Source organism: Pipistrellus hanaki (genome assembly GCF_964339955.1).
Source record: "Pipistrellus hanaki genome assembly, chromosome: 15".
NCBI classification, from domain to species: Eukaryota; Metazoa; Chordata; class Mammalia; order Chiroptera; family Vespertilionidae; genus Pipistrellus; species Pipistrellus hanaki.
The window spans coordinates 51010237-51035256 of NC_140517.1; the positions used below are offsets into that span (position 1 = coordinate 51010237).

At 50.9% G+C, this 25020-nt stretch overlaps 1 protein-coding gene across 1 annotated transcript; it reads right to left on the bottom strand.

Moving 5' to 3' along the window:
• Positions 1-6500: 6500 nt before the first annotated feature.
• On the bottom strand, positions 6501-24941 carry LOC311633644 (uncharacterized protein). Its single transcript, XM_084906611.1, has 7 exons — positions 24226-24941; positions 22468-22607; positions 19986-20038; positions 15999-16124; positions 14259-14403; positions 12619-12729; positions 6501-6674 (listed from the first exon to the last, which is right to left on the bottom strand). Exons 2-7 carry the CDS (start codon positions 22495-22497, stop codon positions 6672-6674), a joined length of 468 nt encoding a protein of 155 aa, XP_084762737.1. The 5' UTR covers positions 22498-22607; positions 24226-24941; the 3' UTR covers positions 6501-6671.
• Between the last annotated feature and the right edge of the window lie 79 nt (positions 24942-25020).

A 25020-nucleotide genomic window follows, 5' to 3' on the forward strand; every position in this document is an offset into this window, starting at 1 on the left:
AATCAATCTTTATTGTTCATATTATTACAAATGTTCCTCATTTCTTCCCCCCTCCACCAGGTTCCCACCCCACCCTCTGCCCGTGGTCCTCAAACTTTTTAAAGTGGGGGCCAGATCACGGTCCCTCAGAGAGCTGGAGGGCCGGACTATATGAACTACTAATCCCTACTGTAAACACCTCGGCTGCGCTCACTGCCCAAAAAACCTGGCGGGCCGGATCAGACTCCTCTGCGGGCCGCATGTGGCCCGCGGGCCGTAGTTTGAAGACCCCTGCCCTAAAGAGATGGGTGATTCGTGGTGGGGAAATTCCACAGAAAACGCCAAAGTTCCCACCCAGGAAAACAGAAATGTGTAACAGAACCACCCAGTGGTAAAGTATCGGCAACAGTAACACTGGGGACAGGTCCTGGGCAGCTGGGAAGTCTTTTTCCGAAGCAGCATAGCAGAAAGCCACAGTGCTGACCGAAAGAACACACAGGTTTCTCATTAAACCTTGTTATTTTTTTTTCTTAATAATTTATTGATCTTTATAGAGAGGGACAGAGAGGGTTAGAGAGTTAGAAACATCCATCAGCTGCCTCCTGCACACCCCCCACTGGGGATGTGCCCACAACCAAGATCCATGCCCTAGACCAGAATTGAACCCAGGACCTTTCAGTCCGCAGGCCTACGCTCTGTCCACTGAGCCACACCGGTTAGGGCTTAGCTCTATATTTCTTACGTGGTAACGCTCTTTTTTTAAAAAAAAAAAAAATAGTGTGTGTGTGTTTTTTCTCGTGCATCTGATAAACGCTCAGGGTGCCTGCAGGGGGGGCTCAGGGGTGAGCTTGGGAGGATGGTGCGTAACCCCGGATGGAGGCGCCTCCATTCCTGCGCCCCAGCCTGGACCACGGAGGCTGTCGCCATGGAAGCCGTCATCATGGAAACCGTCACCTTAGAAACCGTCACCATGGAAACTGTCACCGTGGAAACCGCCTCTGCAGGATGAGGCAGGGGAGGGAGGGGACGAAGGGAGGGAGCCCCTGAGGGTGGAATTTTCCAGAATGGGGGTGGGGGGGTCCCAGCCCTCAGCCCTCAGCCCCGCACACAGCAGGCGCCTCATTAGTGCTGGCTGGGAGAGGAGGGATGTCTCGGGGGTCTGGGTGGGGACGGTGAACTGGGATGCAGGCCCGGCTCGCTGGAATGAACGGGCGGGGGCGGGACGGGGACCGGGAGGCCCGAGCGGGGTCATGGGGAGGCAGGCAGCTGGGTCCGGCCTCGGGTGGGTGCTGCTTCCTCAGGAAGGTTCTGGAAGCTGTGGGCAGGGAGGGTGGGAGTGGAATCCGGGGATGCAGAGCCCCAGACTGGCTCCAGGGCGCCCGCCCACAGTTACCCCCCCCACACACACACACACACACACTCTGTGTGGTCCGTGGTGCAGTCTCACGGGGGGTGAGAGGGGGACAGGTCTTTTTGTTTTTTATTTTCCTTTTTTTTCCAGCATCCATTTATTTTTCCTGGAATTTTGATACAACAACGTCAGCATGACAGTGCTCAGTACTATTCAAGCCTCCCCTTAAGGCTGGAACCTGAGTGACTCAGTGGATAGAGCGTCGGGGCCTGCGGACTGAGGGTCCCAGGTTCGATTCCGGTCAAGGGCATGGACCTTGGTTGGGGGCACATCCCCGGTGGGGGGTGTGCAGGAGGCAGCTAATGGATGTTTCCCTCTCATCGATGTTTCTAACTCTCTATCCCTCTCCCTTCCTCTCTGTGAAAAATCAATAATATATATTTTTAAATAATAATAAATATGGCCACTCGGTGTGTTTTAAATCGGTCTCACAGACAGGAGACGCAGGCCCGGCCCCCGATGAAGCCTCCAGCCCGTGCCTCCCCCCGTGTCCCCGCATCCGGCCATTTAGCTCCATCCTCCCGGGTCCTCGCGGGGGCGGCAGGCCGGCTCCCGTTGCCATGGAAACCTGTGCGTTGAACAATGAGCCGCAGAGCGGAGCGTGCACACGGGAGGCAGGGCTGCGTCAGAGACAGCGCGGTGATGGCGCTGAGCGATGCGCCCGCACGCGCCCCGGGGCCGGCGTGGGCAGGCACAGCGGGAGCGTGTCAGGAGAGCGGCGAGGGGGTTAGTGGCGCCTCCTCCCCCTTCTCTCCTGGTGGCAAGCAAATGTACCCTCCTTCTTATATTTAAATATATTTTACTGATTTTTTATTTTTTATTTTTTTACAGAGAGGAAGGGAGGGGGACAGAGAGTTAGAAACACCGATCAGCTGCCTCCTGCACACCCCCCACTGGGGATGTGACCGCAAACAAGGCACAGGCCCTTGACCGGAATCGAACCCGGGACCCTTCAGTCCGCAGGCCGATGCTCTATCCACTGAGCCACACCATCTTTTCTTTTTCTTTTTTTTTTCTTTCTTTTTTTTTTTTTTTTTTTTGGCTTCTTTGACACCATCAAATAACTTCATTCACACAAACGTCCCTTAATTTACAAAGCCTCAGTCATTCATACACATTAGGGGCCCCACAGTGTTCAAGGAACTTAAATATAATGTATCGTACCAGCCCAAGTAAACCAAGTACAAAAAATACTCATATAAAGTTGTTCACACGTAGGTCCTAGATTACCAGCTTCTGTGCAAAAAAAAGAAAATAAGGAAAATAGGTTTATTAACTGGTATTTAAAACAAACTTTAAGCCTGGGTAAATTTTCCCTCACTGAAACGGCCCCACACAACTGTTAATCATCACAACATATCCCTCTGCTCCGATGAAAAGAGGTATCCTTCTATAATAAAAGGCTGATATGCAAATCAACCAAACAGCAGAATGACTCGTTGCTATGCACGGGTACTCTAGTCCAGTGGTCTGCAAACTGCAGCTCGAGAGCCACATGCGGCTCTTGGGCCCCTTGAGTGTGGCTCTTCCACAAAACACCACGGCCTGGGCGAGTCTATGTTGAAGAAGTGGCATTAGAAGACGTTTAAGTTTAAAAAATGTGGCTCTCCAAAGACATCTCAACCGTTGTGCTGTTGATATTTGGCTCTGTGGACTGATGATTTTGCCGACCACTGGCCTAGTATATTGTATCTTATATTGGAGAGAGAGAGAGAGATTGATTTGTTGTTCCACTTACCTGTACGTTCATTGCTTGCTTCTTGTCCGTGCCCTGACCAGGGATCGAACCTGCAACCTTGAGGTATCGGGACGACCCTGTAACCAACGGAGCCACCCGACAGGCCTCTGTACCACCTCTTCTAAAACCTAAAGATGGCGGGACAGGCGAATCCAGAACAAGTCCGCCGCTGATAGAAAGAGGTCGGCTAGAGCCCGGCTGGATGGCTCAGTGGTTAGTGTTACTCTGTGAACCAGGAGGCCAGGGTCCGATTCCCGGTCAGGCTCCATCCCCAGCGTGGGAATGTTGGAAGCGTGGTTTTTTGGGACTTGGGCAGCTGGTGATCACTGGAGAGAGGGAGAGAAAGGGAGAGAGAGAGGAGAGAGGGAGGAGAGGGAGGAGAGGGAGAAGAGGGAGGAGAGGAGAAGAGAGGAGAGGAGAGGAGAGGAGAGGAGAGAGGAGAGAAGAGAGAAGAGAGAGAGGGGGGAGAGAGAGAGGAGAGAGAGGGAGGTGGAATGCACCCTTGAGCAGGAACCCACCCCGGAACCCTTGGTGCTGGGGGCGCACAGGCCGGGCCCTGACTCTGCACGGAGAGCCTGTCGGTGAGAGCCCAGGGGGCGTGGGTGCCCCTCACCCAGGGGCTCAGGGCTGTGTGCACCCCCAGCCCCGCCGGCAGCTGCTGGGAGCAGGCCGGGCGGGAGGGCGGTGGAGCCGCTCGGAGCCGGGCCCGCAGCTGCTGTGGGATTAGCTGTCGGGAAAGCGGATCCCTGAGCCACGGCTCCTGCACGTCCACCGGGCAGCTGAGCCCGGGTTCGCCTCCCGGCCGTGGGCTGGGCGCGGGGAGGCCTCCCCGGGGGACCCGCAGGCGCCCCAGAAGCCAGGAGCCAGGTGCAGAGGACACAGGGGCTGCAGACACGAGGAAGAGGCGGCGGCTTGGGGTCCACCAAGGTTGTGGGTTCGACCCCGCTCAGGGGACGTGCACACGTCCACCAATGGACGCGTAAAAAGTGGAACCACAGCTCTCTCTCTCTCATCGATAAATACAATTTTTAAAAATGAAAGCTGGCCCCCTCCTGCCTTCCGTATTTCCCCCGAGGGCAGCGAGGGGGTGAAACAGGAGAATTAACTAGGTGGTCAGACTGGCCACTTACAGAAGGAGGCGTTTGGCTGAGCAGCAGGGGCTGGTGAGCAAAAACAGATCCGGGGACAGAGAAGCATCCAACAGGCCGTCCACCCTCAGGGGGGAGGTGGGGGGGGAGGTAAAGGATCAACCAAAGGACCTGTGTGCATATGAGCATAACGAGTGCACACAGACACTAGACTAGAGGGTCAGGGGGTCAGGGGGTCAGGAGTCAGGGCATGTGCTGGGGGTGGGGGTCACAGGGGAGGAGACATATGTAAGACTACATTGAATGAACAGATTATGATGACCTCTGAACGCATGATAACGTGGCCACTCGGTGTCTATCCTATAGAATAAAAGGCTCATATGCAAATTGTCCCCTCGAGCAGGAGTTCGACCAGCAGGCAGGCCGGCCAACTGCCCATGTCCCCTCCCCCTGGCCAGGCTGGCCAGACCCCCATCAATGCATGAATTCATGCACCGGGCCTCTAATTATATATATACATACACTGAGTGGCCAGATTATTATGCGTTCAGAGATCATCATAACCTGGCCACTCAGTGTATATGACTATATGTAAGACTTTAAACAATAAAGAATTTGAGAGAGCCCTAACCGGTTTGACTCAGTGGATAGAGCGTTGGCCTGCAGACTGAAGGGTCCCGGGTTCGATTCCGGTCAAGGGCATGTCCCTTGGTTGGAGGCAGCTGATGGATGTTTCTCTCTCATCGATGTTTCTAACTCTCTCTCCCTCTCCCTCCCTCTCTGTGAAAAAAAAAAAAAATCAATAAAATATATTTTTTTAAAAGGATTTGAGAGAGAAAATAAATAAATTAAATTAAATTTGAAAAAAGAGGGATTTGGTTTCGAGTAGGAGAAGCCAGGAGAGGCGGACAGTGTGGTGGCAACCTGTGAAAATACACAAGTCAGAGTGTGTGTGTGGGGGGGGGGGGGGGAGGGGGGCGGGAGCAGAGGCAGCCACCCACAGCTCCCGGCCGCCCGGCCCCTCGCAGCCCCGAAGGCGCTATTTTTACCGCCGAGCGCAGACAGGGTGGCATTTCATCCAGAAATATCGGGGGAGCTTTAAAAAAAAAATACACACACACAATTTTTATTTTTAGTTATTTACTTTTCAGTTGCTGCTGACATGCAATATTTTTTAAATGTTTATGTATTGGTTTCAGAGAGAGAACTCTGGATTTGCTGTTTCACTTATCAATGCATTCATTGGCTGATTCTTTTTTTTTTTTTTTTTTTTTAAGTGAAGGACCCTTTATTTCATGTATTTATTTTTAAATATATATATTTATTGATTTCAAGAGGAAGGGAGAGGGCGAGAAAGACAGAAACATCCATAATGAGCCCTAACCGGTGTGGCTCAGTGGATGGAGGGTCCCGGGTTTGATTCCAGTCAAGGGCACAGGCCCGGGTTTCAGGCTCGATCCCCAGTAGTGTGTGTGCAGGAGGCAGCCGATCCATGATTCTCTCTCATCATTGATGTTTCTATCTCTCTCTCTCCTTCTCCCTTCCTCTCTGAAATCAATAAAAATATTTTATTTAAAAAATAAATTTTTTTAAATGTAAATTTTTTTTTAAATCTTAAAAAAAAAAAAAAAAATCTGGCCGAAACTGGTTTGGCTCAATAGATAGAGCGTCGGCTTGGGGACTGAAAGGTCCCGGGTTCGATACCGGTCAGGGGCATGTACCTTGGTTGCAGGCAGATCCCCAGTAGGGGGTGTGCAAGAGGCAGCTGATCGATGACTCTCTCTCATCGATGTTTCTAACTCTCTCTCTCCCTTCCTCTCTGTACAAAATCAATAAAATCTGAACCCAGGTTACTCTCACTCCAAGTCCTAAGCTCTTTACATCGACTTTAAAAATAAGCCCAGCTGGTGTTGCTCAGTGGTTGAGCGTCAACCTACGAACCAGGAGGTCATGGTTTAATTCCTGGTCAAGGACACAGGCCCAGGTTTTGGGCTCGATTCCCAGTGTGGAGTGTGCGGGAGGCAGCTGATCCATGATTCTCTCTCATCATGGATGTTTAAATCTCTCTCTCCCTCTTCGTTCCTCTCTGAAATTAACAAAAAAATATATTTAAAAAATTTTTTCAAAAATAAAAATGCTATTAAAAACAAATAAATTTTAAAAACGTAAAAATAGAAACCAATAAAAACATTTTTAAAAAAGGAACTCGGTGCCCTAGCTGGTTTGGCTCAATCTCCTTTTCATTTCCTCTCTGAAATCAATAAAAATATATTTTTAAAAAAAAAATTTTTTTTAAAGGAACTCCGTTGTATTCTCACGGCGCCCTCTGCTGGCCATTATGCGCAGCACGTGACGTGGTTAGCCAGAGTCCCTGGTACTTACTGCAGGCACCGGGCCCAGCCCTTGTCATGCAGCGTGAATTGTCATGCGGCATGAATTGCAGAGTATGAGACACTCACTGGAGAGTAAAAAATAAGTAAAACAAAAATAAAACACGCACTGGAAAATACAAGAGCGGTGACACAGGGATCGGATTTCGAAGGCGCGGTGGGAGGGGGTACGGTGAAGGGTCCCGTTAACTGTGTTTTCCGTTGTTGCCTGTGGACCCCAGGACGGCCTCTCCAGTGTGTGGGGCTCCACAGCCTGGGCCCCTCCAGTCAGCCTCACCTCGTACTTTCTGATGGGCTGCTGGGCGTGTGGAGGGGCAGGCGTGAGTGTGTGTGCAGTCACGGCTGGGGGACCGCCGGTGCCTGGCCCCCGCCCCCTGGGTGCCGGGGTGCCAGCCGGGGCGCCCTCAGACCTGACAAAGGTCTCCCGAGGCAGGTTTGCCCGGAGCGGAGGGCGAAGCCGGGCTGAGAGCGTCCGTCTGCGCATGGAAGGCTCAATTCCCGGCCGAGGGCACATTGGCTTCCGGTTTGACCCCAGCCCTGGTCAGCGAGTGTGGCCGACTGCAACTGACCTCTCTCTCTCTCTCTCTCTCTCTCTCTCTCTCTCTCTCTCTCATTTTTTCCTTTCTACTCTCTAAGAAAAATTAGTGTAAAAAAATGTCCTCCAGGGAGGGTTAACAAAACAAAAATATACCAATAGTCCACCCACCCACCCACCCACCCATCCATCCATCCCTCTGTCTCTCTGTATGTCTGTCTCTGGGTCTCTTTGTCTCTCGCTCGCTGTCTTTTTCTCTGTCTCTGTTTCTCTCTCTGTGCCTTTGTCTCTCTGTCTCTGTGCGTCTCTGTCTTTGTCTCTCTGTTTCTGTCTCTCTCTGTGTCTCTCTCTTTGTCTTTGTCTCTCTCTGCCTCTGTCTTTGTCTCTCTCTCTCTGTCTCCCTCTACACTCCATCCCCCACGCCAGCCACAGTTTCCATGGCAGCCGTTCCTGCCGCCTCCAGCGGAGACCCTTGAGCCCTGGGGTGGTCCGGGCTGGAGGGAATGGCCCCCTCCCTGCCCACCCAGGGGGTGCCCACTCAGGCCTGCAGCCTTCGTTAAGAGGGGCCGGCGAGAGAAAGGAGAGAAAAGAGAAAATGGTCCCTGCAGCCCCTGCTGACTCCTAATGAGCTGGGTGCGGGGCTCCCGGCTCCGGCCCCCATTCAGCCCCGCGCCTCCCGCCTCCCCCAGCGCTGGCGAGGCCCCGGCCGCAGACACTTGAGGATAATAGCGAGAACCCTGACAAAGGAGAGAGACATGAAAGCAGCGTCCACTCCTGTCTCTCTCCCCGCAGGGAGCCCCCGGGAGGGTCCAGTTCGCCTGGCTCCCAAGCCCCGAGCCTGTCCCCGCCCGAGGCCCCCTCGCACCCCAGGAGGGACAATGCCTTGAATGCCCCGGGGAACGGGCCCTGGCTCTGCCCCCAACCACATTGCTCTCCACCGGGAGGGAGTCTGGAGATCGCCCGCCCCCACCCCCCTTACTCATCACAGATCAGAACCTCGGACCGGTGCTCCCTGGCGGGGCTGCTTCTCCCCATTGTTGGGGTGTGTGTGTGGGTGTGTGTGGTTTTTCCAAAAGCTCTTAAAAAAAAAAAAAAATCATCATTCTGCCCTAGCCAGTGTGGCTCAGTGGATAGAGCATCGGTCTGCGGACTGAAAGGTCCCAGGTTCGATTCCGGTCAAAGGCATGGACCTTGGTTGTGGGCACATCCCCAGTTGGGGGGGGGGGGTGCAGGAGGCAGTTGATCAATGTTTCTAACTCTCTCTCCCTCTCCCTTCCTCTCTGTAAAAATTCAATAAAATGTACATTTTTAAAAAATCATCATTCTAAGTAGACGGTGGCTGTGTGGAGAGGAGACTCTAAACCAAGCGTGCCAAACTCAGAGGCTAACATGGCCAGGTAACGAGGCATGTGGCCCACGGGCCTCGAGTTTGACACGCTTGCTCCCTTCAGACAGAGTCTATGGAATGATCCCATGCCCACAGTGTTAACCTCGCACATCCATGCAGGTAGAGATGCTCATATGTGAATTCTTTTCTTATATACATATTTTATTTTCTTTACAGAGAGGAAGGGAGAGGGGGAGTTAGAAACAGCGATGAGAGAGAATCATCGATCAGCTGCCTCCTGCACACCTCCTACCGGGGATGTGTCTGAAACCAAGGTACATGCTCTTGACCGAAATCAAACCCGGGACCTTTCAGTCCACAGGCCGACGCTCTATCCACTGAGCCAAACCGGTTTTGGTGCATTCATATATATACACACACACACACTTTTATTGATGTCAGACAGGGGGAGGGAGATGAGAATCTTGGACCGGCTGCCTCCTGCACACCCCACACAGGGCATTGAGCCGGCAACCCGGGGCTGTGCCCTGCCCGGGAATCGAACCCTGACCTCCTGGTTCACAGTTTGATGCTCACCCACTGAGCCACACCGGTGGACCCAAAACGAACGGTTAAATTAAGTATGTGTCATACAATGTTTGTGACATACTTCGACTAAAAGCAGGCGTGTTGTATGTCTGGATTGCCCGTGCCTGGGGTACCGGCCGCCCCACCCCGGGCCCGTACGTCGCTGTGCGTGCTGGACGTGTCCGCCTCGGGCAGCTGCAGGGGCTCAGAGCGACGCTGCAGTGACACGTGGGTGGTGCCACTGGTTCCCTCCCCATCGCTCACCGCTGCCCCCTGCACTGTGGCTGCGGGCACCCCTGGCTTTTTAACGATAAACCTGAACAGAGAACAAACTGCTGTAGCCAGATGGGAGGGGCTTTAGGGGCTAAAAGAGGGGAAGGGATTAAGAGTCCCAGGTTCGATTCCTGTCAGAGGCATGTACCTTGGCTGCAGGCACATCCCCAGTAGGAGATGTGCAGGAGGCAGCTGATGGATGTTTCTCTCTCATCAATGTTTCTAGCTCTCTAGCTCTCTCCCTTTCTGTAAAAAAAAAAAAAAAAAAAAAAAAAATTTAAATCAAAAAAAAATTTTTTAAATATATTTTTATTGATTTTTTACAGAGAGGGAGGGAGATAGAGCTAGAAACGTCGATGAGAGAGAAACACCGACCAGCTGCCTCTTGCACACCCCCTACCGGGGATGTGCCTGCAACCAACGTACATGCCTCTGACCGGAATCGAACCCGGGACCTTTCAGTCCACAGACCAACGCTCTACCACTGAGCCAAACCAGTTTCGGCTAAATCAAAAATATTTTTTAAAAATAAATTAAAAATCAGAAAACTTTTTTAAAACATGGGCTTGTTGTCCCACTGACCAATGCATTCATTCATTGGTTGCTTCGTGAATGCGCCCTGACCAGGAATCACACCCACAACTCTGGTGGAAGGAGGGGGAAGGGGAAGGAGACGGGGAAGGTGTAAGGAGGGAGAAGGGGGGACGAGGAAGGTAGGGGGGAGACAGGGGGGGGACCAAGGCGATGCCTCCAACAGTAAAGATTTTAGGAAAAACCTCGGCATCTGGGGACGATGCTCTGCCAGCTGAGCTCCCCGGCCAGGCTGGCTCTTTCCCTCTCCCTCCCCTTCTAACTTAGTGATTTGAGAGGAAGAGGAGGGGAGAGAGCAGCATCGCCATGCCGCTGCACCCACTCGTGCGTTCACTGGTTGGTTCTCCTAGGTGCCCTCCCTGGTGGGCACGGAGCCCACATCCTGGGCCTATCCAGCGCCACGTTCTTCCGGGTGCGAGGAAGCATCGCAGCCGGCGGCCCCGGGGACCCGGCCCCGGGACAGCTGCCTTCTTCTGCCCTTACTGTCCGAGCGTTCAGGAGAAAACAGCAGCCCTGCAGTTCCTCCTGGGCGCGTCGTGTTCTCCGGCCTGGACAGTGAGCCTGTCTGAATGTTTGTGGCCGCCAATGCCTCCGGGTTTGTGCCTTTGTGGCAGTTCCGCTGCGTGGCCACTGGGTGGTGATAAAAGCCAACTATTGATAGAAGGCCCTTGTGCTCCAGGTGCAGCGGACACCAGGCGCCTCTGCCAATACACGTTCTTCTGACTCCTTCATTGCTGCTTTTATACCAATTGTTCTATCTCATTATATTAATTTGATTTCAATTTTTTTATTTGATTGGTTTTTAAGCTTTTTAAAAAATATTTTTTTATTTCATAGAGGGAAAGGGAGAGGGGGAGACAACGAGAGAGAGAGAGAGAGAGAGAGAGAGAGAGAGAGAGAGAGAGAGAGAAACCGAGACAGAGATACAGAGAGACAGAGAGAAGCATCAATGATGAGAATCATGGACCGGCTGCCTCCTGCACGCCCCACACTGGGGATCCAGCCTGCACCGGGCCCATGCCCTTGGCGGGTGGCTCGGCTGGTGACAGCCTCCTGTGCACCAGAAGCTGCCGGTTCCTTCCCACGGAGGGCGCACACGGCCGCTCATACAGGAGGCGCCGGTGGGCGTTTCCCTCTGGTCAGTAAGGAGAATTTTAAAAAGAAATCACCATAGCACACCTGCTTCCATGGCGTTTGCCCGAATCCGTCGACAGGCCGACGAGTTCCAGAGGACAGGCAGGCCCTTCCCGCCTCGCAGCTTCAGAGCCGGCGGGCAGCAGCCGCAGGGGGAGCGGCCAGGCCCCTGTCCTCCTGCTGCGCGGCCGCAGCCGCCCGGGCCCGCGCACCCGCCAGTGGGCGCCCAGCGTCCGTCAGCGGTGAAGGCTTCGGCCCGGTCAGGGTGGACTCAGCGAGCTTCCCGGAACGGGCCGCTCTGGACGTCTGCCTGTCGGAGGCTTTAAAATAAAAATAAAATAACTTCCAGATACAAACAGTAAAATGAGCCCGGCCGGCGTGGCTCAGGGGCTGAGTGCCCGACCTAGGAACCAGGAGATCACGGCTCGATTCCGGGTCGGGGCACAGGCCCAGGTTGTGGGCTTGATCGAGGCAGCCGATCCATGATCCTCTCAGCTCTGATGTCTCCCTCTCCCTCTCCCGTCCTCTCTGAAATCAACAAGTTTTTTTAAATAAATAAATAAATAAATAAAATGACCGAGGTTTGGGCATTGGCCCCGTGAACCAGGGGGTCATGGGTGGACTCCGGTCGGGGCACAGGCCTGCGATGCGGCCTCCATCCCCAGCGAGAGCTCTGCAGGAGGCAGCCGGTCCATGTTTCTCTCTACCCTTCTCCCTCCCTTTGTCTCTAGAAAAATAAATAACAACTATTTTTTAAAAGCAGCAGCACTAGCCTGGCCCATGTGGCTGGCTCTGGGGTTGGAGCATCGGATGTGCACCATCCCCAATCCAGGCATGTGCCTGGGCTGCGGGTCTGATGGATGTGTCTCTTTCACATCCACATTTCTCACCCCCCCCCTCCCTCCCTCCCACTCTCTCTGCAAAGCAACAGAAAAACAATCCTCAGGTGAGGATTAACAAAACAAAGAAAGGAAGGAGGAGGAAAAAGGAATTAAAAAGATGAAAAAAAGAAAACAGAGACCACTGACATTCCCTGTGAGGTCTACCAGGTCGGAAAGTAAAAGTCAAATTTCCCAACCTCCTCCTGGCACCTTCCTGGCCTTGTGGGGGAGAAGAGGGACATAAGTAAAACTTTCAATGTTAAAGATTTTTTTTTTAATAAAATAAAAAAGAAATTTTAAAAAAAGGTCCAGCCCTGGCCAGGTGGCTCCACTGGTTCGAACATCATCCTGTGCACCACAAAGGTTGCATGTCCGATCACAGGAAGGAAAACAATTGAGTCTCTCTCTCTCTCTCTCTCTCTCTCTCTCTCACAGACACATACAACAACAACAACAACAACACAAACGGTCCGTGCTCACTAAGTGGAACAGGAAGACAGAGGCAGGGGCCATGGGGGGAACATTCCCGGGGCCACGCTGACCTGTGAGCCCTTCGCCACCAGAAGACACCGCCCCGGGGCCCCGAGAGCATCCGTCCCAGGCCCAGCACCGGCTGCTCGGCACCAGACGGGGCTGCTCTGGCACGCGAGGCTCTGCCGGGCAGGACCGGGCCGGCTCCTCACCTGGAATCGTCTCCTCAGGGCGCTGCTGGTCGTGGTCTCGGCCCTGGCTTTCCCCTCAGGGGTCCTGGGCACCTGCATGGGGTACCAGGATCTTCGGTTCTGAAACCAATCCTAAGGAGGAAACAGGCCCAGGGTTACTGTGAGCTCTGTCCCCTGGGACTGGCTCTCAGCCACTCAGCCAGAGCTTGGCACATGGACCTTCACAATCTCGTCTTGGCATCGATTGCTGGAATGACCATTTCTTTTTTCTTTTTCTTTTTTTTAATATGTTTTATTGATTTTTTACAGAGAGTCATCCCCTACTGGGGATGTGCCCGCAACCAACGCACATGCCCTTGACGGGAATCGAACCCAGGACCCTTCAGTCCGCAGGCCAACACTCTATCCACTGAGCCACACCGGTTTTGGCAGAATAACCATTTCTAAAAGTATGTTTAACTGATTTCACCGAGAAACATGGACAAGAGAGAAACATCAACATCCATCTGCGGCCTCCTGCCCTCCACTACCAGGGATCTAGCCCCAAATTCAGGCATGGGCCCTGACCAGGAATCAAACTGAGGCCTCTCGGTGCACAGGATGACACCCAACAGTCTGAGCCTTAATCATGTTTTATGCTCTTAAATGGATGCTGTGCTGATAATGTACTGAAGGGTCAACTCAAGCCCGAGCCTGTCTGGCCCAGTGGATAGAGCATCAGTCTGTGAACTGAAGGATCCTAGGTTCAATTCCCGGTCAAGGCACGTACCATGTTTCTCTTACTTCCCTTTCACTCTCTCTAAATATCAGTGGAAAAAATATCCTCAGGTGAGGATTAACAAAGAAGTAATAATAATAAAGTGCAAGCGATGTTTGTTTGTTTTAAAACAAGAACCAACTCAAGCCCGGCGGGTACTGCTCTGGGGCTGAGCATCCACCCAGGCACCGAGAGTGGCCGGCTCCATTCCCAGTCAGGACACACGCCCAGGTCTCGGGCTAGATCCCTACTAGGAGGCGGGCAGGAGGCAGGCGATGATGCTTCTCTCTGATCATGTTTCTCTCTCTCCTGCTCTCCCTCTCTCCCTATAAGCGAAAAATTAAAAATTAAATAACAGCCTGGCCAGTGTGGCTTGATGATTGAGCGTCCACCTATGAACTAGGAGGTCATAGGTTTTTTTTGGTTTTGTTTGTTTTAATTTATTTTTATTGATTTTGTACAGAGAGGAAGGGAGAGAGATAGTTAGAAACATCGATGAGAGAGAGTCATCGACCAGCTGCCTCTTGCACACCCCCTACTGGGGATATGCCCGCAACCAAGGTACATGCCCTTGACCAGAATCGAACCCAGGACCCTTCAGTCCCCAAGCCGACGCTCTATCCACTGAGCCAAACCGGTCTCGGCAGAAGGAGGTCACAGGTTTGATGCCTGGGTTGTGGGTCTGATCCCCAGTGTGGAGTGAGCAGGAGGCTCTCATCTGATGCTTCTCTCTCTCTTCCCCTCCCCCTTCTCCTCTGAAATCAATCAATATATGTTCTTAAAAATTAAACAACAAGAAAAGATCCCCCACACGAAGCCCTCGGATCCCTGGCATGGAATACGTGCTCCGTCCATGGCCCTCCCGGCTGTGCTTCCTGCTTCCTGTTGGGGTAGAGCCGGTTACCTCGACTGCAGACTCTTCGAGGCCCAGGCCTGCAGCCAGCTTTCCACGGTAGCTTCGTCTGGGAAACAATTCTTCTTGAATGCCTTCCTGAGTGTTTCCACCTGATCCTCCGTGAACCTGACGCGCCTTCGGCGGTGAGGCACGGCTGTGGAGAGGGTAGGAGAGGAATCATGTAATGACTCTGTGCACACATTCAGGCCTCAGGTCTCTCATTTCCTCGTGGCAAGTGGTACCACCAGAACCCTCCAGGGAAGAGATCAGAAAGGCCTTAAACACCCCGGGTGACCCTCCACCTGATCTCTCAGCTGATCTGAATGCCCTGACCTGGGAATCGAGGGCACCTGTTCTGTTTTGTTTTGTTTCTATTCTCCTTTTTGGTTAATCCTCACCTGAGGATATTTTTTCATTAAATTTTAGAGACGGAGGGATGGAGAGAGAGAGAGAAACATTGGTGTGAGAGAGACGCAGCAATTGGTTACCTTCGCACATGCCCAACCAGGTCCGGGGATCCAGCCTACCTAGGAGGTGCATGCCCTTGACCGGTATGGAACCGGGACCCTGCAGTACGCAGGCAGACACTATCCACTGAGCCAAACAGGCTACGGCAAGGTTGGCCGTTTTCAAAAACCATGCAAGTCCCTACCTGGGTATCTTCGTTGATTAAATCGTTATCCCAATACCCCCACAGTGCTCATTCAATCTCTGGTCAGGACACATACAAGAAGCAAGAACCTGTTCATAGCAGCACAATTCACCATAGCTAGGATTTGGAGACAGCCCAAATGCCCCTCAGCAGATGACTGGGTTAGAAAACTGAGGCACATCTACACAAGGAATACCACGCTGCTGTAAAAAAGGAGCTCTTAGCATTTGCAGCAGCATGGATGGAGCTGGAGAGCATTATGCTAAGTGAAATAAGCCAGGCAGTGAAAGAAAAATATCACACGATCTCTCTCATTTATGGAAAATAAAGAACATTATAATGTGAGGAACAAAAAGATAGACACAGAGGCAGCAAAGCACCGAACAGACTGTCAAATTACAGCAGGAAGGTGGGGAGTGTTGGCGAGAGGGCAAAGAGATCAACCAAAGGACTTGTATGCATGCATATAGGCACAACCAATGGACACAGACACTGGGGGGAGGGGAAGCTGGGGGAAGGTCAAAGGGGGAAAAAGGAGATGTATGTACTACCATATGTAATACTTTAAACAATAAAAAAATATTTTTAAAAAGGTTAAAAAAAAAAAAAAAAAAGCAAGAACCCCTAGCCTGTTTTGCTCAATTGATAGAACCTTGGTGGGCCTGAAGATTAGGGGCCCGGATTATGGGCTCAATCTCTAGAGGAGGGGCCTGCTCGAGGCAGCAATAATTCTTTCTCATCGTTGATGTTTCTATCTCTCCTCCTCCCTTTCTCACTGAAATAAAAATATTTTTAAAAATAAAAATAAAAATGTAATAAAAAATTTAAAAAGAAATAGGTACCACAGCCAAGACGTGTGGAACAGGTTGGTCCAACACCCACTTGTGGGGCTTTTAATCGGGAGGATCTCTCCGCTCCAGAGGCCTCCAATGAGAAGCAACAGGTCCCAGCCCCAGCCCAGCCCCCCAGCCCAGGGTTACAGAGCTGGGAAGAGAAGTCCCCATAGCTTCGGGCTGTCAAAACCAGGGGGATTGAATGACAGGGAGGCTGCCAGAGACCCAGGCAGTTCCTCTTAAAGGGCCAGCACACAAACGTACATGGTCCTGCTCCCTCTGAGCTCCAGCGCTGGGTGGCAGCATCCTGTGGCAGCTCCAGCACTGGGGGGCCAGGGACAGACGGGGAGGATCTGGACTCTGTGCCTGTGGGGCAGGAACTTCCACCACCTGGTGAAAGAAAAAGACTTACAAGTTCAGGAATCCCAGAGAGTCCCAAACAAGAGGAATCCAAAGAGGCCCACCAAAACACATTAAAATTGAAATGCCAAGGGCTAAGACAAAGAGAAAATCTTAAAAACAGCAAGAGAAAAAATTAGTTACCTATAAGGGAGCACCCCTGCATATGACTGTCAACTGATTTCTCAACAGAAATGTGGCCGGCCAGAAGGTAGTATCAAGAAATAAGCCAAGTGATGAATAGCAATGACCTACAGCCAAGATTACTAGGTGTACCAGTTAATAATGCATATTTTTTTCACTAGATGGAGTTACACATATTTTGATATATATGTGATTTGATATGTATGCTATTTTGTTGTATTGACAACAAGCTTTAAAATTTCAAACATCAAATTTTTATGATGTTAACATCATAGATATTTTTACACCTAAAAATGTCAAATTTCGTGCCAAAAAAAAAAGAGCATTTGTGGGACGTTTTAAAAATATATTTTATTGATTTTTTACAGAGAGGAAGAGAGAGGGATAGAGAGTTAGAAACATCGATGAGAGAATCATCAATCAGCTGCCTCTTGCACACCCCCTACTGGGGATGCGCCCGCAACCAAGATGCATGCCCTTGACCGGAATCGAACCGGGGACCTTTCAGTCAGCAGGCCGCCGCTCTATCCACTGAGCAAACGGGTTTTGGCTTGTGGGACGTTCTAATCCATTACTTTATTTTGAAGGAGAGTGCTGCTGGAAGCGATCGTATACTTCGGGAAGCTTATGGTGAACATGCTCATCTCAAGATACTTGTGAACGCTGGTTTAAACACTTTAAAAGTAATGATTTCGATGTGAAAGACAAAGAATGCCCAGGACAACCAAAAAGTGTGAAGACCAACAATGACAAGCATTATTGGGTGAAGATGCGTGTCAAACTCAAAAACCTGAAGAAAGATTGAACGTTGCTCAGCAAACAACTTCTGATCATTTACAAGTAATTGGGAAAGATTTTAAAGGAAGGAAAATGGGCACCACATCAACTGAACGAAAGACAAATGGAAAACCGAAAAATCATCAGTAAAATGTTGCTTCAACAGCAAGAAAGTCTTTTTTGCATTGAATTGTGACTGGAGATGAAGAGTGGATTTATTTTGAAAATCCCAAATGCACAAAATCATGGGATGATCCAGGTCAACCATCAACATCGACTGCAAGGCCAAATCGCTTTGGAAAGAAGACAATGCTCTGTGTTTGGTGGGATCGGGAAGGTGTGGTGCATTATGAGCTTCTAAAACCAGGTGAAACCGTTAATACTGATCGTTACCAACAACAAAAAATCAATTTGAAACAAGCTTTGATCATAAAACGACCAGAATGTTCCAGAAGACACGGAAAAGTAATTTTGCTTCATGATGATGCACCATCACACACTTCAAAACCAGTTAAAAAGACGTTAAAAGATCTTGCCTGGGAAGTATTAACCCACTCGCGGTGTTCACCAGCCCTTGCTCCTTTGATGACCACTTGTTCCGATCGATGGCACTCGCACTTTCCGTGCAGTATTTCAAAAGATACAAAGAATGAGGAACCTTTGTAATAATATGAACAATAAAGATTGATTTTAAAAAAATCAATAAAAAATACATTTATAATACAAAAAATAAATAAAATAAATAAAAAATAAAAAAATAATAAAAAATTAAAAAAAAGATACAAAGAAATGGAAAAGAGGGTCTCTGAATGGTTTGCCTCAAAACAAGAAGTTCTATTGGGACGGTATCCACAAATAACTTGGAAGATGGGGAATGTGTAGCTAGCAATGGACATTACTTTGAATAAAGCAGGTTGGGTTTTTTTTTGGTTTTTTGTTTTGTTTTGTTGCATTTTTTAGCATATTTTATTGATTTTTTACAGACAGGAAGGGAGAGAGATAGAGAGCTAGAAACATCGATGAGAAACATTGACCAGCTGCCTCCTGCACACCCCCCACTGGGGATGTGCCCGCAAGCAATGTACATGCCCTTGACCGGAATCGAACCTGAGACCTTTCAGTCTGCAGACCGACACTCCATCCACTGAGCCAAACTGGTTTGGGCTGAATAAAGCAGTTTTGATGTTTCCCTTGAAATTATCGTGTTCTCTTTGATTACAAAATCTGCCATTATTAACCGGTACATCTAGTACTCTACCCAGCAAAGCTATCATTCGGAATTGAAGGTCAGATAAACAGCTTCACAGACCAGAAAAGGCTAAAGGAGGTCATCACCACCAAACCAGTATGGGGAGGAGGAGGAGGAAGAGGGAGAAGAGGATAGGGAGGAGAAGAGAAAGGAGGAGGAGGAGGGACAGGGCAGGGGGAGGAGGAGAGGAAGGAGGAGGATCAGTTCCCAGAACATTTTTTAAAGCACGGGGAAGGGGGCGGGGGGAGGAGGAGTCCTGGCCAAATGGCTCAATTGGCTGGAGCGCCATCTCAGGTTCCGAAAGGTGGCAGGTTCCAGCCCCAGTCAGGGTGTGTGCAGGAGGCAACTAATAGCTATAGATCAATATTTTTTCTCTCACCTCCCTCTCTCTCTAAAAATCAATCAATAAGAAATACATTTTTTTAAAGGATGATGATCATACATTTACTCATCCACATAAAAAATTGAGCAGTGCCCAGCCGGTGTTGCTCAGTGGTTGAACTTCGAGGTCTTGCTTGGATTTCCAGTCAGGGCACGTGCCCGGGTTTTGGGCTTGATCCCCAGTGTGGGGCGTGCAGGAGGCAGCCGATCTGATGGTTCTCTCTCATCCTTGATGCCAATGGATAAGGTGGAAATGAATAGGAGTGGTTAAGGAAACCAAGTGGATAAAGAATAAAACTCAGCCCTACCCAGTTTCTCAGTGATTAGAGCATCCACTATGTACTCAAGGGTTTCGGGTTTGATTCCAGTCAAGGGCACATGCCTAAGTTGCTGGCTCGATCCCCAGCAATGGGTGTACAGGAGGCAGCCGATCAATGATTAATTCTCTCTCGTCACTGATATTTCTATCTCCCCACCTCTTCCTTCCTCTCTGAAATCAATAAAAATATACTTAAAAAATATATATGTATATTTAAAAAATCAATGGGGCCCTAGCCAATTTAGCTCAGGGTTATTTCTCTCTCTCTCTCTCTCTCTCTCTCTCTCCTTCTCTCCCTTCCTCTCTGAAATCAATAAAATATGTATTTTTAAAATAAATGGAAAAAAATATATCCTAGGCTGAGGCTAACAACAACAACAACACATTGGCTTGGTTCTGATCCATAACCGAATGTCAGTCTTGACTAGTATAATTAACTCAACTGTGTGTGACTAAGGAACAGAACAGAGAGAAAAGAAACTTGAAAATTGTTTCACAATTTTGTTCTCTATAAACAGCCCTTGCTCGTTAATTCAATTGTTTGATCTCAACACTCATTTACAATCATAAAAAATATTTTCTTTTTATTGATTTTTAGAGAAAAGAGGAAAGGCGAGGGAGGGAGGGAGGGAGGGAAACATCAATGATGAGAGAGAATCGTGGACTGGCTGCCTCCCGCACACCCCACACTGGGAATGAAGCCCGAAACCTGGGCATGTGCCCTGACCGGGAATGGAACCACGACCTCCTGGTTCGTGGTTGATGCTCAACCACGGAGCCACGCTGGCCAGCTGGCTCGGGTCTTGGACATCGGCGTGTCCGTGATGTTCTCCACGCTCCAAACGCATGGGCAGCAGCCGGTGTTGGCAGCGCACGCCAGAAACCGGCTCTCCCTCCCCCAGCCGGGAGCTGCCCAGTTTCTGACGAGCCCAATCTCTCCCCGAAACCCGGGCTCGGAGACCCTCGCCAGGGATGCACTTACCATCGGGAGGGCTGCTGTGAGCCATGTCGGTTGGCAGGAGTCTTGGTCGCAGCCTGCGACCAGGAAAGAGGCGGCGTGGCGGTCAGCGGGTTTTATACCCCAGGCCCTCCCTGTCCGGGATAATGAGGAGTGATCCTACACATCCTCCTCTCCTCATCCCACCAATCTGTAGCTGTTAATGCTCACCTGAGCCCTTTATTTTCCCACAAAGAGAGGGGAAGGCGAGAGAGGGAATCACTGATGAGAGAAACAGCAATCAGCTGCCTCCTGCGCGCCCGCTCCTGGGGATTGAGCCCGCAACCTGGGCAAGTGCCCTGACTGGGAATCAATCGAAGTAACCTCTTGGTGCTTGGGGCGACGCTCACCCACCAGGCCACACGATATCTTCGCATTGTTTTGTTTTGTTTTTTTTAGAGAGTGGAAGGGAGGAGGAGAGACAGAGAGAGAAACATCGATCTGAGAGGGACCTACCGATTGGTTGCCTCTCGCACTCACACTGTCCAGGACCAGGGGTCGAGCCTGCGGCCAAGGTACGTGTCTTTGGCTGGAATCGAACCCGGGACCCTGCAGTCCTCGGCCCACTGAGCTGAACCGGCCAGGGCAACACCTTCATTTCTTAGATAGAAATGACAGAATCTAAGAAGGATGCAATAGGGCTCCTTTTCTTTTCTTTTTTTAATTTTAGAGTACGTTTATTGAAGGTGGAGACAGTGAGCCCAGCCAGTGTGGCTCAGGGGTTGAGCTATGAACCAGGAGGTCAGAGTTTGATTCCCGGTCAGGGCACAGGCCCGGGTTGCAGGCTCCATTCCCAGTGTGGTGAGTGCAGGAGGCAACCAATGGGTGGTTCCCTCCATCGTTGATGTTTCTATCTCTCTCTCCCTCTCCCTCTCTGAAGTCAATTTAAAAATCCTATATAATATAATAATGTGCAAATTGACCCTAATGGCAAAACAACTGGGAACAACCGGTCGCTATGATGTGCACTGACCATCAGAGGGCAGACGCTTAATGCAAGAGCTGCCCCCTGGTGGTCAGTGCACTTCTACGGGGGGAGCTCTGCTCGGCCACAAGCCGGGCTGAGGGCTTTGAGCGCAGTGGTGCCGGTGGGAGCCTCTCCCACCTCCTCGGATGTCCGGCCGTGGCCTAAGCTGGCGGAGGACATGCCCCGAGTGCTCCCAGGCTGCCAGAGGGATGTCTGAATGCCAGCTTAGGCCTGACCTCACGGGGAGTGGGCCTAAGCTGGCAGGTGGACATCCCCCCAAGGGGTCCCGGACTGTGAGAGAGAGCAGGCCGGGATGAGGGACCCCTCCTCCCCTGAGTGCACACATTTTCACGCACCAGGCCACTAGTGAATATATAAAGAAGGATCTTACCCTTAAAAAAAAAAAAAAAACAAAAAAAACAGGACAGCGAAACACGGAAGGGCCTAGGGCAGTGGTCAGCAAACTCATTAGTTAACAGAGCCAAATATCAACAGTACAACAACTGAAATTTCTTTTGAGAGCCAAATTTTAAAACTTAAAACTATATATATATATATATATATATATATATATATATATATATATATATATAGGTACATTGTTGCCTTGACCGGTGTGGCTCAGTGGATAGAGCATTGGCCTGCAGACTCAAGGGTCCCAGGTTCGATTCTGGTCGAGGGCATGTACTTTGGTTGAGGGCACATCCCCAGTGGGGAGTGTGCAGGAGGCAGCTGATGGATGTTTCTCTCTCATCGATGTTTCTAACTCTCTATCCCTCTCCCTTCCTCTCTGTAAAAAATCAATAAAATATATATTTAAAAAAAGAACTGCTTGAGTTTCTCTGGAGAAGAGAGACTTGAGGAGGTGGGGTACGGGGGGAAGGGATGACAAGTCGGATCAGGCTGAATGGAAGGACAGGGGCTCCCAGAGCAGAGATTCTGCATCTCATGTGGCAGCTTGGGGCGCAGGAAGGGCTGTGACAGGGCGGTTGGCTGAACCAGAGACCGAAAGGTGAGCGAAAGGGAAGTGCCCAACCTCTCTTGGTTTGATGTGGAGGAGGGATTCGGAGGCTTAGGGAGATTCGAGTGTTACAACGGGTTTGGCATTTAAGACCTATTCACTGTGGGGCTGAGGGGAAAAAAAACCAACAAAACCCCACAAACAACCTCATAGACCTAGACAACAGCATTGTGATTACAGCGGGGGGAGGGGAGGTGGGAGAGGATAAAGGGCCGACAGATGGCGATGGAACGAGACTAGACTTGGGGTTGTGAACACACCAGACAATGTACAGACGATGTGTTGTAGAACTAATGGGAGGAAAGGAGACATGTGTACTGCCATTTGTAATACTTCAAACAATAACAAATAAAATTTAAAAATACGTAAACAAAACATAAAATCAGAACTGTATACCTGAAACCTATGTAATTTTATTAACCAATGTCACCTCAACAAACTCAATACAATTTTTTAAAGGGAAAAAAGGACCTGCTCACCCCCGCTGGGAGCCAGGTGCGGCCCTCCATTGCCGAAAGGAAGGTGGCTGTGGTCACCCACAGGCGTCAACGGCCCAGGCAGCAACCGGAACAGCCGGAGGTGGCCGACCCACGGCATCGGCTGGTGCATCACGGTGTTCCTGGAAGCAAAACATGTAATCAGCCGACTCAGCGCTCACTGGATCTGTGTTAACAGAACGTCCTGGGTTTAAGCGAACAAAACCTAGCCCAGATCATAAAAACAGTCATGGTGTGGCAACCAATGCCCCGACTGGAGGCAGTTTACAGACTCAGAAGATCTTGAGCGAGCCCTGGCCAGGGAGCTCCGGAGGTAGGAGCATCGTCAGCATACACCCAGGCTGTGGGTTCCATCCCCAGTGAGTGCTCGTACAAGAGGCAACCAATGAGGGCATGAATAAGAGGAACAAATCAGTTGAAACCGGTTTGGCTCAGTGGATAAGAGCGTCAGCCTGCGGACTGAAAGGTCCCGGGTTCGATTCCGGTCAAGGGCATGTACCTTGGTTGCGGGTGCATCCCCAATAGAGGGTGTGCAAGAGGCAGTTGATAGATGATTCTCTTATCGATGTTTCTAACTCTCTATCCCTCTCCCTTCCTCTCTGTAAAAAATCAATAAAATATATTTTTTTTAAAAGAGGAACAAATCAGTTTCTCTCTCCAAAATCAATCAATAAATTGCTCTAGAGGATTGACCTGTGGACCAAAGGGTCCCGGTTTGATTCCAGTCAAGAGCACATGCCTCGGTTGTGGACTCTATCCCCAGTATGAGGTGTGCAGGAGGCAGCAGATCAATGATTCTTTCTCATAATGGATGTTTCTCTCTCCCTCTACCTTCCTCTCTGGAATCAATAAAAATATATATTTTTAAAAAGGTATAAAGCCCTAATCACATTTCTTTGTTAGCCACAAGGGGCACCCATGGCATTCCAATATGGTAACTTTTAAAATATTTTTATTGATTTTTTACAGAGAGAAAGAGAGAGGGATAGTCAGAAACATCGATGAAACATCGATCAGCTGCCTCCTGCATGCCCCCACCCCCCCACCCCCCCACCCCACCCCACCCCCCCCCCGCTGGGAATCAAGCCCACAACCCAGGTACAGTACATGCCCTCGATAGGGACCTTTCAATCCACAGCCTGACACTCTGCCCACTGAGCCAAACTAGTCAGGGCTCAATATGGTAATTTAATATTAAGTTAATACATCCAAGTGGATCATACTACATTACCCATCATGTGTATTGTAGCAATGGATCAATACCAGATTTGATCTGGTTAGACAAAAGTATATCCTTCTTTTAAAATATGTATTTTTATTGATTTCAGAGAGAGAAAAGGAGAGGGAGAGAACTGCCTCCTGCATGCCCCCCCCCCCAGGGGGATGGAGCCTGTAACCCGGGCCTGTGCCCTGGCCGGGAATCGAACCGTGACCTCCTGGTTCCTAGGTGAAAAAGAAGCTCAAACACTGAGCCACGCTGGCCGGGCTATCTTTTTTTTTTTTTGGGGGGGGGGGGGAATAAAGTATGGTTTAAGGATCTGCGTATGGCTGCCAAGCTGACAAGGAGTGGAGTATGATGGATAGTTTTACAAGTAAACTTGTCTAGGCCAGCAGTCGCCAACCTTTCGGAGCTCACCGACCACCGTTGGGCGACCGACCGCTGGTCTAGGGTGGAATTCAGTTATTGGGTCAAACCCTAAACTGGGTGTTGCGCTGAAGGGATTGTGTAGATGTGCTTACCGTCTGCAACGGCGGGCAGACGCGGTGGCCTCAGAGACTCCGATGGGCCGCGCTGGAGGCGGGAGGCCCGCTCTCACCAGGCCTCCTCCCCTCGGGCCTCCCGGCCGGCCTCGGCGGAGGGCAAATCCATCCCTCCAGTGACTTGGGCCCAACGGCGTGGATCGGGCGTCACCTGAAGGGCGTGGTTCGGAAGTTTGGGCGTCAGGGCGGCACCTGAAGGGCGCGGTTCCGAAGTTGGGGCGGCACCTGAAGGGAGTGGTGGTTCGGGAGTTGGGGTGTCACCTGAAGGGCAAAGTTCGGAAGTTCCCAGGTCACCCGTGGTTCGGAGGTTCGGGAGTCGCCTGAAGGGCGTGGTTCGGCAGTTCGGGCGCGGTTCTGTTGGCTCTGGTACCGACAAATCCGGGGTGCGGCGGCAGTGGAGCGCGTGAGGCGCGCCAGGGGCGCGAGGAACGGAGGCGGGACTTCCGGCGCCCTCCTCAGGAGGGTTTTCCGTTACGTTTCCCATCGCTGTCTCTCCCGGCGCGAATCTGGGGAGGAGGCAGCGGGGATGGGGAAGGCGCCAGATGAGCCCGGGGACCAGCCCCGCGACCTTACACCTGTCCGGACCTGGGGCGACGTTCCCTGCCTCCAGGGCCTCCATTTCCCCCTCAGCTTCGGTGGCCGGCGCGCCTCTGACTCGCAGAACGACGTCCCGGTTACGGCGTTCCTCGCGTCGTGGGCTAGAGGGAGAGCGAGGGGAACTACGTTACCCAGAAGGCCGTGTTTCATGAGCCTGACGCGGACGCTGGCCAATGA